General features: G+C 34.3%; 1 protein-coding gene across 11 annotated transcripts in view; it reads right to left on the reverse strand.

The window, feature by feature from the left end:
* METTL25 (methyltransferase like 25) overlaps positions 1-16,008 on the reverse strand; it is a 156,716-nt gene that overhangs the window by 122,046 nt on the left and 18,662 nt on the right. For 10 of the 11 annotated variants that reach the window (XR_012493908.1, XM_074325343.1, XM_074325342.1 and 7 more), the window contains exons 2-5: positions 15,204-15,368; positions 14,600-14,706; positions 5,448-6,047; positions 2,663-2,810 (exon numbers count right to left, since the gene is read on the reverse strand). Coding sequence is in view for 10 of the 11 variants with exons in the window: in XM_074325343.1 (XP_074181444.1) it covers positions 2,663-2,810; positions 5,448-6,047; positions 14,600-14,706; positions 15,204-15,368 (1,020 nt within the window). In the remaining variant the exon portion in view is untranslated. The remainder of the gene's footprint in view (positions 1-2,662; positions 2,811-5,447; positions 6,048-14,599; positions 14,707-15,203; positions 15,369-16,008) is intronic. The other variant, XM_074325347.1, reaches the window with a different exon arrangement.

The raw sequence follows: 16,008 nt of genomic DNA on the forward strand, positions 1-16,008 counted from the left end.
TAACAAACCTTTCCAACACTTGCTTATCTAAAATCTGGGGCCAAAAATGTCCTATCAATTCAGTGAACAAAAGCAACCTTCATTCTAGAGAAGAGATAGTGAAACTGCCTTCACCCAGGCAGGATCCAAGACCAATACTTGAGAATCTGTTAACTGAGAAGCTTTCATTTCGAGAGTGCGAAAATTTGGAATTATTTTGTTTAACTCTTTTCCCCTGAAGACTCAACGAGAATCAGTGACTATGGCAGGCAAAGCGAAGGAAAGGTGATTTTGAACACTTACCACCCCGTGCCTTTTATTCTGCCTGCAATACTTTTCCTTCTGGTTTGTCTGATTAACTTCTACTGATCTTTTGAGACACGGTATTAAGAATGAATATATGTATGTATGTGCATACATCTTCTTTTCTGGAAAGATTCGCAAGAAACCAAAAATATGGGTTTGGGAACTTTTCATTTTCATTTAAAAAAATATTTCTATATTATTTGAACTTTCAATTCTAAATGACTTTTTTACAAATAAAAATGTTAAGTTACTAATAAGGACTACCTGGCTTCTGGAATTAAGGCCTATTTTTATATCCCTTGAGAGAATGAAGATGAGGTATCAGACATTTTTATATCACCCTGCTTAGCACAGTGGGGGCCGTAGTTGGCATTCAATGAATGTTGAACTGAACTGAACTCTGCTTTTCATCTACTTGAGTTTCTTACTTCTTTCCCAAAGTATTGACTTTTTATGAGCTCCTCCCATCTCTTATATTATAAATAAAGTGCCAAGTACAGTGCCTTGAAAATAGTAGGTAAATAAAGGTTTGTTCAATTCAATCATATTATCTTCTACCAGTATGACGTGCAGCTGTCAATGCAGCAACGATTTGAAATTTTTTCTATTCCTACTCACTTGTTCAAAAGAGAGAATCCTATCCACGATAGGAAATACTGAAATTAGGTGTGAGACCTGATGATACAGAGCAATGGCTGCAAGGGAGCAGCAGGACCAGCGATGGGAATCTTAAGAAGGACTGCCTAAAGAGACGAGGCCTTTTGGAAGGAGAGGGAATCTCTGCGAGCATGATGATAAAGTGAAAGAAGGAAGCAGGCAGCTGAAATGAAAGCTCTTACATGGTAGGACAGTACCTCTGAATTGAAACAAACACTGAGAGTCTAAACCTACCCCTAATTGAGCCAATTACTTAAAAAAAAACCCATTTCATTGAACCTACAGCAAAGGAAGCTCTTGAACTAAGAAGAAAACCGCCCTTACATAGAATCTCATGCTATTGTTGGTCTGGGAAAACTCTACACATTTAATACTTTCAAAGCTGTAAAACTGTGACTGTATTTAAGGGTTTTTTTCCCATTTCTTTTAGAAAAGATGCACAAAAAGATTAAAATATAGTGTAAATATTTGGGTATATACTTTAGTATACATTTAAAAATATATATTTTTATGTTCGCTATTTTCCCCCAATTTTTATGTTAAAAATTTTTGTACTCAGAGAAAAGGTTGAAATAATTGCAAGAAAAACATATATTCTCCATCTAAATTAAACTATTGTTAACTTTTTGCCAATTTACTTTCTTTCTCTCACTCTGTATATCTCTATACATTCACAATTTTACTTTTGTGCATCTTTCCTAAAATATACTTTTAAAAGTCATAAAAGAAATCAGATTCAATTAATTCTTTTTCATAAAAATTTTTTCCAGTTCTAATGATGACCTCTGTTTCACCCAGCCAAATTTCAGTAGAATTATGCAATCATAAATTTTACTGCTTATGCATGACTAAATAAAAGATAATAAAAATTTCATATTCATCTAGATTTTAAAACTGAGAAAAACAAACAAACAATACCATCCATATGTGCACAGCATCCTGACCTAAAAATTCTTAGCAAGGGACACTGGATGTTGATAAAGACGTTATTAAACTAATAGAAAAGAGAATTGCTAATATTAATAGACTAAATAACCACCTGAACCGGTGGTTTTGAAAGCATATCTTATGGAGAGATACAACATATAAAATGGATCAAGCAGGAATTCCAAGAGGTGCTCTGGATGAAGGGTTGTGGGGTGTCTGCAGTCCTGTCAGGGTACGCTGTACTTGGCTCCACAGGTACTGTCTGTCTCAGCTCAGGGAGCACAGGCTGAGAACCATTACTGAAATGCAATCGCACAATTTTGCAGCTTTTTAAAATCATAGTATGTCGACTCTTCAAAATACAGTAAGGAATTTCTTTTTGAGAAGTATCAATATTCCTTACAAAATGGAAAAGGCCTTGGAAATGAAAGCAAACCTCGCAACTCTATATCCATGACAAAATAACTTAGTTTTACTACCTTAGTAAATGTATGTCTTACCAGTATTTTTAGAGGCGTTCTCTAAAACATACCACCTAAAAATTTCAAATATTTGCAGTTTTCATTTTTCAGCATTCATAAAGACCATTTATGACCAAAAGAAACTATAATAAAATACCTAAGGTGACAGTGCCTCAAATTTCATTTGTTATAACATTAAAATTGCAAGAATATCAGATATTATTTCAAATGTTAACTCAAAATAACAATAATGTCAGCAATTAAACAAGAGAAATAGGAAGCAGCCATTATGCTGAAATAAATAGAATTATGAGATATGGAGAGCTTTGTACCTTTATGTGGGTCTTCAAACTCTTCAGATAAGAGGTGGTAGCAACAACCCACACTGCAAACTCCCTTGATTTCAGACTTGGAAGTAAATATTCGCAGAGTATTTGGAGCAAGATCACCGCAAGTATGTAGACCTACCATCAAACAATCCTTTAAAAATAAGAAAAATAAATTTTGGTAATTAAAAAAAGGGCTAAAAACACATTTCAGGTGAAGATTTTAAATGTTGGTTAGAATATGTTGAGCTTTTTAAATGATCAAACTCTACCTAGAAGGTATTGCTTTTTATTTTCATGACAAATAATTTTTTCCTTCATAGGCAAAATGACTGTAACCATTTATCACAACTGACATACTTTTGAGTTGATCTTTTTCTGTTTTTAGTTACTTATCCATTTGAATTTCCTCTTTTCTCTTTTACAACTAACATTTGCTTAACAACTAGCCAAAGTAAAGGTTGAACAAATCAAATGTTGCATGCATTACTAGGACAAAGTTGTGATTTGAGAGACATTTATACCTTACTAGTCATTTCTGTTTATTCATTTCTGCACAAATTGCCAGTTAAAACTTATAAAACATTGCCATAAAAAACAAGTATGTGGTGCTAAATTAACATTTCTACTCTAAGACCAAAAAAGTTTACTTGGTTCATTCACCGTATCAAATATTGCAATATTAAATTCAATATAAATATTTTTATTCTAAACTTTATAATATGAATTTTATTTAAAAATTCCCCTATGAAACGTTTCCTCTAATTACCCAAAGCCTAATTTCAATGTATACACATACGGAATGGGTACAGCTGCATATACTCATGGAATCTTGATCAATATACCAAGTTTGTTTTAACTCTTCAGTGCCTTAATTTCCTCATCTGTAAAATAAGGGTAATAATAGAACCTCACCTCAATGAGTTATTGCAAGACTTAAAGAAGTTAATACTGATAAATACTGGTAAAAGACTTAATACAATCTCTGGCATACAATAAAATTCAATATATGTTTTCTATTCTTATCATGTTTTAAATTCAAAACACAGGTATTAAGTTGTGAGTCCAGCATATTTTTATAACTATCATCAGAAAAAATACAGTTGTTGCATTTCATTTAATTTTCCTAAAAATGTTATTTTAGTTCATGTAATCTAGACAAAAAGCAGGACTGAAGTCTAAGGAAAATAACTGTACCTGTAAGTACTTTGACCTGATAGGACATTCAGTTGCTTCAATCACCATTATCTGCCATGCATAGCTTTTGGAGTGTGGTGTGCAATTATTTTGCTTTTCTCAATGATTAGATAGTTTAGATAGGTTTTATTTAGATGTTATATAGTTATTAACACGTTGCGTATGGATCACAAGAGTCTTCGTTTTTTCTGAGCGGATTTTTATGAGGGATTTAAACCCCGCCATACGCAACGTGTTAAAAAAATGAATTCAGAGAGGAAGGGTTTATTACTAATTAAGGATAAAACAAAACAGGCATAAATCTCTCTCTTTAAGCTTAGCTTAGCTCTCCCTAAGGATGATATAAGAACATTTAATCGCATTCTTTACTGCAGTCATCATATAAGATTAGTTGATATTAGTATGTGGCAGACAAATATTTGCAATCACCATATTATCCCAACAGTAAAACATTTAAGTATTGTATGTGTGTGCTCTGGGGTGGGGTGGGAATGGGATGCATTGGCTAGTTCTGTTTATTAAATTGCTAATTCACTACAGAACCCAAGAAATATTCTTCCAACATATCTTATATTAGACAAATTCTTATAAGAGTTTGCATATACTTTTGATCATACTTTTAACAAGATTTTGAAAAACATGAATATATGATAATAAACACCAAAATTTCTATTTTTTGAAGTTAGGTTAAAGTAATTGGGGTTGTTTAACCCTAAAAAAAGTTAAAATATAATCTAATTATTGATTTCATATGTAGGAAAAAACAATTAATGAGGATTAACCAGTTTCCCTTAACTCGTGAAATCCAATATATAGAGGGAAACAATTCCCCATTATAAAATGACAAGATGATAAAACAGTGGTCAGCTACCAAACAAGAATTTAAAATTATAAAGAACTCTGGTAACTTTTGTTTATTTATTATTTTTAGGGAAGAATTTCTGAAAAATTTAACAAGAGTAGAATATTACAATGTCAAAGGCTACCTTGTTTTTTTAAGGCAATGAGGTACCCCAGTGATTTCTAGAAGCTCCACTACAATATTGTTTTAAGATACAATGTTGCCTTTGTTTAAGATATACTGTCTTTCAATTTACACAACTTGACACACTTGTAATTTAGAAAGTTTAAATTACGTAAGAATACTCAGAAGCTACTCTTGCTCAAAAACACTGCATATTACCAGCGCTAACATTAAACATAATACTGCCCTAGATACCTCTTTACTTCAAACATAAATTAAAATGTAAGTGTTTCTTTGGATTGGAATTTTAACAATCCTTAAATTGCATAGTAAGAATTTAGCTTACTAGTTTTGCGCTACTGCTTCTGTCTGATTTAGGAGGCTTGAAATGAGTGGAAGGCACTCTAGTCTGGAAAATTGTAATTGTTAGACTGTCAGATTTTTGTACTTTTGTCAAATATTGATAACTGTAAAAATTATGAAAGCCAAAATATAATTTGATTTTCTTGGTCTTTTAGGTTAATGTAATCAAATAAGATACGTAGGTTAAGTAAGCTAACTGCTAAAATTTAATTCTATGTCTTAGCACATTTTTATAAACCAAATGAAGGAATTCAAAAGTGAAATCACCTCCAGATCTTTAATAATATCATGTAGTTCTGAATCAGCAGTGATGAACGATGTTAAAGGTGAATATATATTCGATTCAGTTGACTTTGATGTTGTTTTTCTTCTCTCTTTATTTGCTTCTGACATTTTTCTCTTGGGCATTTGAGAGGAAGAAGTAGGTTCTATGGCATTAATAGGCAAAAGGTCTATAAGAGAAAAGGCATTTGCAAAACACAAATTTTCTTCTCGATGTGAACAGACATGTAGGTTTTCCATTTGTTTTCTGATGTTAGAAATTACAGAGGCTGAAAAATCAGGCAAAAACTCTGAGGTAGACATCATTTCTTGACTTGCAGGACTATTGTTACATACTTCCTCAGTATTTGCTTTATACTGAATTTCACCTTGCATTTTCTTTCCTTTCGCCATTTTGAATGCCAATCCATTGACATCTGTTTTTGACTGAGTATGACATATTTTCCAATGTTTCTTCAATTTCCTGTTTCTCTCCTGAGCTCCATGAGTATTGGTATTAGAGGAATCGATTCCATAAACTTTTAAGCCATACTTCAAGGACAAAAAGGAGCTTAGGTAGCCTTTTCCAGAACCCAGGTCAATTACCTGAAGTAAGAAAAACAGAATGAATTAAAGAATTTTAGTCAGATGGTAATTAAAAGCATTGTTGATATTTTTTTAAAGCAAGTAAACAAATGGTTGTATAATGTTTGTTTTTTATTTTAATTTTTTGATTCCTATTAAAAACCAACCACTCTCATCATTTTTACTGAGCCTTTTAAAAGAGGTTCTTGACAGTGTAATAAGTCAAGAAAAAGATGTGAAAGACATAAATATTGGAAATAAAACTCTCTTCACAGATGACATGATTGTGTCTGCAGAAAGTTCTGAGGAATATACAAGAAAACCTAACAGAACAAGTAAGTGAATTTAGCAATGTGTTAGGATACAGTATCATTAGAAATTAATAATGAACAGTCAGACTATATACAATATAGTAGCAAAGAACAACTAGAAAATAAAATTTAAAACCAACTGAGTTAAGATAGTATAAGACTAGAATATCTAGGAATAAATATAACAAAGGTTGTGCAAGAACCCTACAAACTGAAAAGTATAAAACATTGCATAGAAAAAGTTTAAAAGATCTCAATAAAGACATACCATGTTCATGAATTAGCAGACTCAATAATAAGATGGCAACTCTCCCAAACTGACATACACATTCAACGCAATCCTAATCCAAATCCCAGCATGGTTGTTGTGGTTTTTTTTTTACAGAAATTGACAAGCAGATATTACAATTCATACAGAAAGGCAAAGTACCTAGAATAACCAAAACGATTTTGTAAAAGAATAAGGTTGGAAGATTTACATGGATTTGGACTCAATATAAAACTACACTAATCAAAACCGTATAGTGCTGGTATAAAAACAGACATATAAATCAATGATGAAAATAGAGTTCAGAAATAGACTGACACTTGTATAGTTAACTGAGTTTTGACAGAATGGCTAAGGTAATTCAATGGAGAAGATAGTCTTTTCAAAAAATAGAGCTGATATAATTGGATGTCTGTAGGGGGCAAAAAAAAGAAAAATAAAAGAAAACTTTGCCCATCACATGCCAAATACAAAATTAATTTACAGTGTATCACAGATCAATGTAATAGTAAAAACCACTAACTTCAGGACAAAAATATGGGAAAATCTTTGTGACATTGGAAGAGGCAAAGATTTCTTGTGTAGGACAGAAAAAAGCATAAATTATAAAATAAATAATTGAAAAAGCGGACTTCATTAAAATTAAAACTTTTGCTATTCAAAATACATAGTTAAAAAGGAAAAGAAATACTATATTTGCAGATCATTCATCTGACAAAATAGTTTGTATCTAGAATATATAAAGAACTGTTACAAATCAATAATAACACAAGCAACCAATTAAAAAGGGGGCAAAATATTTGAACACACACTTCACAAAATAAGATACAAATGGCCAATAAAAAAAGATGCCCAACATCACTAGTCAGGGAAATGCAAACTGAAATCATAATGAGATACATACAAATGTAAAATGGCACAGATACTTTGGAACACATTGCAGTTTACCATAAAGCAGGGGTGTCCAAACTTTTTTCAACGTTTTTCACCAAGGGCCATATGCGGTAAAATACACAAACAGCCGGGCCACTCACTCGAGGTGAAATACATATTGCCTCACCTGGTTTATTTAAGTAAACTAAATATGTTTTTGGAATTTGCTGCGGGCCAATTAAAAATGGATTGCAGGCCACAGTTGGCCCGCGGGCAGCAGTTTGGACACCCCTGCCATAAAGGTAGAACATACACTTACTATATGACCTGCAAATCCCACTCTGGGCTAGTTACCCATGAGAAATGAAAATATGTCCAAAATCCTGTATGTGAATATTCACAGCAGCCTAAAAACAACTCAAATGTCCATCAATTGGTAAATGGAAAAACAAATTGTGGTATAACCATACTATGGATACTACCCAGCAAGAAAGAGGAACAAGGAGTAAATACACACAACAGCCTTGATGACTCTCAAAAGCTATGTGCTAAAGGAAGGAAGACAACTACAAAAGTATATACTATTTTATTCCATTTATATGATATTCTAGAACAGTCAAAACTATAAGCAACTCAGTAGTTCCTTGAGAATGGAAGAGAAAATATCTTGTAAAATTGCATGAGGAAACTTATTTATGGTGATAGAAATATTTTCTACCATGGTGGTGGTTACACAGCTACATACAATTACCAAACTCATCAAACTGTATACCTAGAATTGATGAACATGTAAATCATACTTTAATAAAGACAAAAATGATGAGAAAAAATTGCCAGGATTATTATTGCATTGCCATGTTTTTTCGAAAGAAATAAATGGACAATTACAGAAATACCCTCATAAGAAATCATTATCTAATCTTATTATATCTATCTTTAATTCCTAAAATCAATTAAACACTGAAATAAGTATGAGCCACATGAGGAAACTTTCTTATATTTGAAGTAATGAATATCATTAAATCCTCAGAAATTTCAGTGTCTTGCAATTGGAGTAGTTCATAGGTAAGACTTGATTAAATAATGTCCTCTAAATAAGTGACTAGCTTTGCAAATAATTCCCTATACCCTTTGTTTTTAATGTTAATCTCTGGGCTAGCTATTGTGACAACACAGAAGCATTATATACTTGATTTTAAGGAACTACAATCTAACTGAAAACACCACATATACTCATGAACACAAGGGCCACACAGTAGAAGCTTTGTTAATCAATCCCCCCATATCTGAATTTCCAGAGAAAGCTAAGCTTTTCTTTCCTGCTACACATAAAACAGTCACCCATGCTGATGACAAGCTTAATGCTAGCAACCACTGGGCTGCTTGTAAACACCAGCATATTTGTTCCCACCAATTCAGAAGTTTCTTTACCAAGAGGTAATTGAGTTTGTTCCCAGATTTGTTAATGAGAATTACAGTCGTGAATCAGGAAAATTCTGGCGGCAAGTTACAGAGCATCAAGTTTTGATCAATGAAGAAAATTCACCTCACTTTAGGAATTTGTCAGTAGAGTGGCTGGACCGTTCAGAGGCTTGACAACATAACAACCTTTTGGCCATCTCATTTGTAACTTCTCTGGTTCTCAGATGGCTGCAGAAACTCTAAGAATCCTGTCTTCACAATATAATATCTAAACACCTTTTCAGTAATGAGTAACTTTTCCTAGAAAATCTGTCAGCTGACTTCCACTTACATCTTTAGTGACCCAACTTGACTTTTCTTCCCCTTCAAACTGTCCTTACAGGAATATATGTAGTGTTAGCAATGGAATGAAAAACTGTGCAATTAAAACTTATATAAACTGTACAACTTGTTGCCTTCAAACTGTCTGGTCTGAATTGCAAAATTTTCACCATCCTGATCTCCTACCCTTTACTCACAATAGTGTTTTCCTGGATCCTGGATCATCTTACAGGTTTGAAAATAGAGGAGTCTCTAGGCCAGGTGTGTCCAAACTGCGGCCCGCGATCCATTGTTAATTGGCCCGCAGTAAATTCCAAAAATATATTTAGTTTACTTAAATAAACCAGGTGAGGCAATATGTACTTCACCTCGAGTGAATGGCCCGGCTGTTTGTATATTTTACCGCATATGGCCCTTGGTGAAAACTGTTGAAAAAAGTTTGGACACCCCTGCTCTAGGCAAATGCCTGTTGGGAGGTATCTTCCTAGTTTCCTAAATCTGTTCAGGAGACTTTCTCACAGAAACATTGTTACACATAGTGGTTACATTTCTTAATAGTATTAGTATGGTACTATATTTTAGATAGAAGAGTTATAGTTTGTGGACTGACCTGGCGCTCTAATTACCATTCTAGGCTGAGTTTCAAATTTATAACCCAGTATAGAGGTCTCCCAAGAACTTCATATCGTATATCCAACAATCTACCTACATTTCCACTTAAATGTCTAATAAGCATCTCAAATTTAACACGTTCAAAATTAAGTTTTTGATATGCTCTGTAAAACCTGTCCCTCCCCTAATCTTCTCCATCACAGTTAATGATATCTCCACACTTTCAGGTGGAGACCAGGACTCCTTTCTTCCTCTCATACTCTCCATGTAAGTGTGCGCAAATCCATAATCTTACCACGGGTACTTCATACCAACTGCACCCTAACCGAGGCTTACTCCAATAGCTTCCTCAATGGTCTCCCTGCTCCCACCTTTCCTCGCTTGAGTCTATTCTCAAGAGGGCAAAACAAAGTCGGATCATACTACTCCTCTTAGCAAAATGTCCCATCACCTCTCTGATATTATCTCCTGCTACTAACTTTCTTTGTAACTTCCTAGTGGGTTATTGCCTCAATTCTAGAAGTGAATGCTCAGGTAGGAGCTAATTTCTGAAAAGAACCAGGCTGAATATCTACAAAGACTATGGCGAGGAATGGAAATGTTTGTTTCACAACGTTGCTCAGCAAAGCAGCCAGAATGACCCAGGGGCTCTAATGGCTTCCCATCCCATTCAGGATAAACGCGCAAACCATCCCAATGGCCTCGAAGATATTGCAGCTTCATCACCTGCCATCTACCACCCCAACCTCAGCTGCTACTACTCTGCTCTCACTCTCTCCACTGGAGTTAGTTAATTCTGGCTTCCCTGCTCTTTCAAGAACACCCCAGGCATATTCCCACTTTAGAGTCATTGAATGTATTCTTCTCTCTATCTAAAAAGGTTTTTCTTTTTTTGTCCACATATTGGAATGGGTAACTCTCTTACCGCCTGAAGGGGGTCTGAACTCAAATGCTACCTTTACAATGAAGTTTTACTTGCTCCTCCCTTCCTAGTCAAAAACTTTAATCTCCCATCCCTGACTTAGGACTCTCCCATTCCTTTCCTTTTATTTTCTTCTCTTTAAAGTGTATCAACATATACAATAAAATATACTTATAACCATGTTATCATCTATCTCTCCTCAGTAGAATATAAATGCCATAAGGGCAATGATATTTTTTGTTGATCACTACCCTATCTGCAGTATTTTTAACAGTGCCTGACGCATGGTAGGAGCTAAAGAAATATTTGTTAAATGAATGCATGCCAGTAAGAACGAATGAAAATATTTTTGGATTGTAGTATGAATGAGAGAGGCTAAGGTTTTTGATGTGCAGGGAGCAATATGGTCGAGGCAAAAAACCCCATATATATATATATATATATATATATATATATATATATATGTTTTTTTAACATATATATGACACATTCATATATATATATATATACATATATATATTTTTTACCTTCTCTCTCTAGCTCCTTATGGTCTCTAGTAAAGTTAAGTATTTCAGGGTTTCCATCTATCCCCATGAAATCTATATTTATTAAGTCTGCATTTTAAAAGTAAAAGTACTTATGGACCTTGGGTTCAAAGAGCATTTCATGAATTTGACTCCAAAGGCAAGGGAAGTAAAAGCTAAAATAAACGAATGGGACTATATGAAACTTAAAAGCTTCTGCTCAGCAAAAGAAACCATCGACAAAATAAAGAGGCAACCAACTGAATGGGAGAAGATTTTTGCAAACAGTGCCTCCGATAAGGGGCTAATATCCAAAATATACAAGGAACTCATGAAACTCAACAGCAAGAAAACAAACAGCCCAATTGAAAAATGGGCAGATGACCTGAAGAGACATTTCTCCAAAGAGGACATACAGATGGCAAATAGACATATGAAAAAATACTCAACATCACTAATGATCAGAGAAATGCAAATAAAAACCACAATGAGATATCACCTCACCCCAGTTAGAACGGCTATCATCAATAAGACAAACAGTAACAAGTGTTGGAGAGGCTGTGGAGAAAAAGGAACCCTCATACACGGTTTGTGGGAATGCAGAATGGTGCAGCCACTATGGAAGGCAGTGTGGAGGTTTCTCAAAAAATTACGAATAGAATTACCATATGACCCAGCAATCCCTCTCCTGGGTATCTACCCAAAAAATCTGAAAACATTTATCCATAAAGACATGTGTGCTCCAATGTTCATTGCAGCTTTGTTTATGGTGGCCAAGACATGGAAACAACCAAAATGTCCTTCGATAGATGAATAGATAAAGAAGTTGTGGTATATATACACAATGGTGGTATATATACACTATTAGGTGGTAAGAAAAGATGATATAGGAACATTTGTGACAACATGGATGGATCTTGAGAGTATGATGCTAAGCGAAATAAGTCAGACAGAAAAAGCAGAGAACCATATGATTTCACTGATATGTGGTATATAAATCAAAAACAACAAAAGAACAAGACAAACAAATGAGAAACAAAAACTCATGGACACAGACAATAGTTTAGTGGTTACCAGAGGGTAAGGGGGTTCGGGGGTGGGAGATGAGGGTAAAGGGGATCAAATATATGGTGATGGAAGGAGAACTGACTCTGGGTGGTGAACACACAATGGGATTTATAGATGATGTAATACAGAATTGTACACCTGAAATCTATGTAATTTTACTAACAATTGTCAACCCAATAAATTAAATAAAAAAAAAGTAAAAGTAGTACATATATAATACATTTTAAACTTAACTACTGAGAAGCAAATATTGCTCTTCAGTGATTTAAGAGAAAGACCCTGTTAAGTCTTGATTTTAGCTTATTTCATTCACTAGGAACAATCTCTATTGTTTTAAAAAAGTTTCCTTAAAGCAGGTCTAACATGATACATTAAGCTATTTCAAAAAAAAATTTTCTGCACTTTGGAAATAACATGAATCTCCTTTTTAAATTTAAAGTTATTAATATGTAATATTTCATATAAATAAAAGAATAAATATTTTTAAATAAATTTAGAAAAAGTCAAAATGTTTTGAAGCACAACAATAAATACCCCTTATCTTAGTCTGGGTCACCAGAGAGCAGATTCTACAACAAGCAAAAGATTTAAGTGTAAGTGATTCATTTGGCAGGTGAAAGAAGGGTAGGGACATAGAGAAGAGAAAAAGACAAAGGAGGGCAGCCCAATAAATGGTGTGTTACTAATCAAGCTACCACTTTAGGGCAACTTGGGTTTAACTGCACTGGGAAGCTGAGAGCTAGTGCAGGACACATACAGCAGAATCACCCACCTGAAATGTCAGAGCTGATATAACTGTGTATCAACTGGTATGAATCATTGATTCAAGGCTACTCCTAGGGAGGAATTGATTCCCAGAACTTGTATGTAAGCAATGCCTTGTTTCAGCAGCCAGAGAAACTCCACAGGGAAAGGAAAGAAATGAAGATATGGCCAGGTGGAGAGCAGGCTGGCACGCCATGAAATGGTCAGGCCCCAGAGTATCCCGTGAGGCGTCCAGCAACATCTGCTATACCCATGAACCCACCAGCCACCCTAGGAACTGGAATATTAGCATTTCCATGGCATATAACTAGGTTTTCCTTCCATAATGCATCTCTCTGCTTCCCATATTAGAGGTACATTCTCAAATTATTGTTTATGATTCCCTTGTTTCTTTAATAGTTTTTTTATGTATTTTTTGCATTAAGAATATACCATTATTTTACTTAAGAGCTTTTAAAAAATGGTACCATGAAGTATGTAGTCTTCTGTAAGTTGTTTATTTTTCCTATTCAATTATATGTTTCTAATACTCATCTATGTGATATGCATGGCAATAGTTGAGTTTCATTGGACACTTGCCTCTTCTGCTCCAGCTGAGTATCACGGCCATGGTGAGCCTGTTACTCATCCTGAGAGGTACTGCTTAGGTAATGCCACACGGGGGGGGGGGGGGGGGGAGTTGAAAACTGTTGCCTTAGCTCTTGCCTCTGGCCCCTATCCTAGAGATCTATGTTGTCACAAGCGGCCCTGCACTCCTAGCCCAAGCTGTGATAGCTTTCTAATCATCCTAAAACTCTCTGCTAGTCTGGAAGAATGCATGGAAAAGATTCTAACACCTAATAAAAATTGAAAGAGGGAAAATCCTCCATTACCCCCATAGATGTTCTCATAGGGATAAGAAAAATAACTTATTATTTTTATAAGCCAGAGAAAAGAAAAATAACTTACTATTTTTATAGGCCCAGGCAATCTTTGATTTTATTTTAACATCTGTTTTCAGACATCACTACCTTACACAAAAGCTATTTTTCGCAACAGGAATGCATTGCCATTCTGACTGTATGAAAGAATCCAAGTGCTAAAACCTAGTTTCTTTGTTACTGTAACGAGGCAGGTGTCCCAGACCACAGCTTGGTACCCAGGTCCTGAGAACACCTCGTGCCCAACAGTTGTGCAGAATGGCATCCCCACAAGGTAGCCTCACGTTGGAGTTACAGCACATCTAAGAAAATCACCCTTAACTTCTATCCACTTTGAAGAGTGCAATTTGTGGTAAAGCATTAACAGTCGTGTCTTATTTTTAGTATCAATTTGTTATAATTACAGTGTATTGGGGAATGAGCATTTTTAAAGGATCTGACATCTCACATCGGCTATTATTTAATGACATTTGAAAGGCGAAACAGTGACAGCAGAAAAGAAAATTTGAATGATACAAAAAAGTGGCAATAATATCAATGCCTGAAAATAAAGGGAAATACTCTTACCTGTTTTATTCCATAGTAATCAGCAATACTACTGATCAGCTCTGACATTGCCTGAACTTCATGAGATTTTTTCAAATTCATAAATTCATCTGGCTTCACATTTTCACCTGAACAAAAAAACAAAACAAAACAACAAAAAACAAAATTAAAATACTTCTGTTAAATAAAAGTTAGTAAGAACCACCACTTGATGTTCATATTTTCTGTAATTAAATATAAAAATAATATAAATAATATAAATATTCTATTGTGGTGTCTAATATGATAGATCTGTATTAGTTTAGCTGCTATGAATCAATTTGAATTAATAACATAAATACGAACACCCACAGAACGTTATTAAAAATGTTCCCTGACACATAAAACGTAACTATAGAGGAATATATTGATAACTGTACTACAATGTAGGAAAAAAAATGTGTAAATCTATATGAAGTTGTTCTATTTAACATGGTGCATAAGAAAACCCACTTAGCGCACGTCAATCTCGGCTCACCATATAAGGTCTAACACTAAGTTAAAAATATGCTGGAAAGATATACATACATGAACAATATATTGCTTCCAAGTGCCTAAAAACATGCATACACACAGACACACCCACCAGTTTTCTGGGTTTGATTTCCTCTCAGGGCTACAAGCAACTGTTCAAAAGGAGTACATACTCCCAAGTTCTGTAGTGAGTAATATTTCGCAGCTAGAGCAAAGGCTTCCACACTCAACAGCTTCTGGGAAGTTTCACAAAATATTTTGGGAAAATCAGTAAGACCTAAAATAAAAAGAATAAAAAAAATTTAAGAAGTCAGGAAATGTTAACAATAATTAAGTAATAGTTATAATGTGTGAGATTAAAAAATAAATGAAAAAGACTTGCTCTTTACAACAAATTACAATATTTTCATTTTGGTGTGTATTTTGGCAATATCTCTACTGGTTTCACTATATTTGTTATTTAAACTATTAGCTATTTGTAGTACTCAGTTTTCTCTTAATCCAGTACACAGTTATATATTTAAACTCCAAATTAAAATTTGGCCTTTTTTGTGCCACAAGACAAAAAAAGAAAGAAAAAAGTTTAAAATCCTGCTAAACTGTAATGTGGTCATTAAATTTATGAATGGTCCTGGCTGACCTACAAATGTGGATTTAAAGGAGGTCAGACCCCTTAACACTGTTATTCCTTGTCCACACAGCATGTGGAACAATGCCAATACCCCCGGGGGTGTGGGGGTGTCAATGTTACTGTAAAATAGTTCCTGCATCATTTGAAACATGTAGAATTGTAAGTGGGGTGCGTGTATGCGTTCCATGCACTGATCTCAATATGAGTTCTAAAACTAATCAAGTTACGATCTGGTGAAAATATTTCATTTTCTTCCCATGGTCAATTTTAAACCAGACATTCTATA

Source organism: Rhinolophus sinicus, linkage group LG02 (assembly GCF_036562045.2).
Source record: "Rhinolophus sinicus isolate RSC01 linkage group LG02, ASM3656204v1, whole genome shotgun sequence".
Taxonomy (NCBI): domain Eukaryota; kingdom Metazoa; phylum Chordata; class Mammalia; order Chiroptera; family Rhinolophidae; genus Rhinolophus; species Rhinolophus sinicus.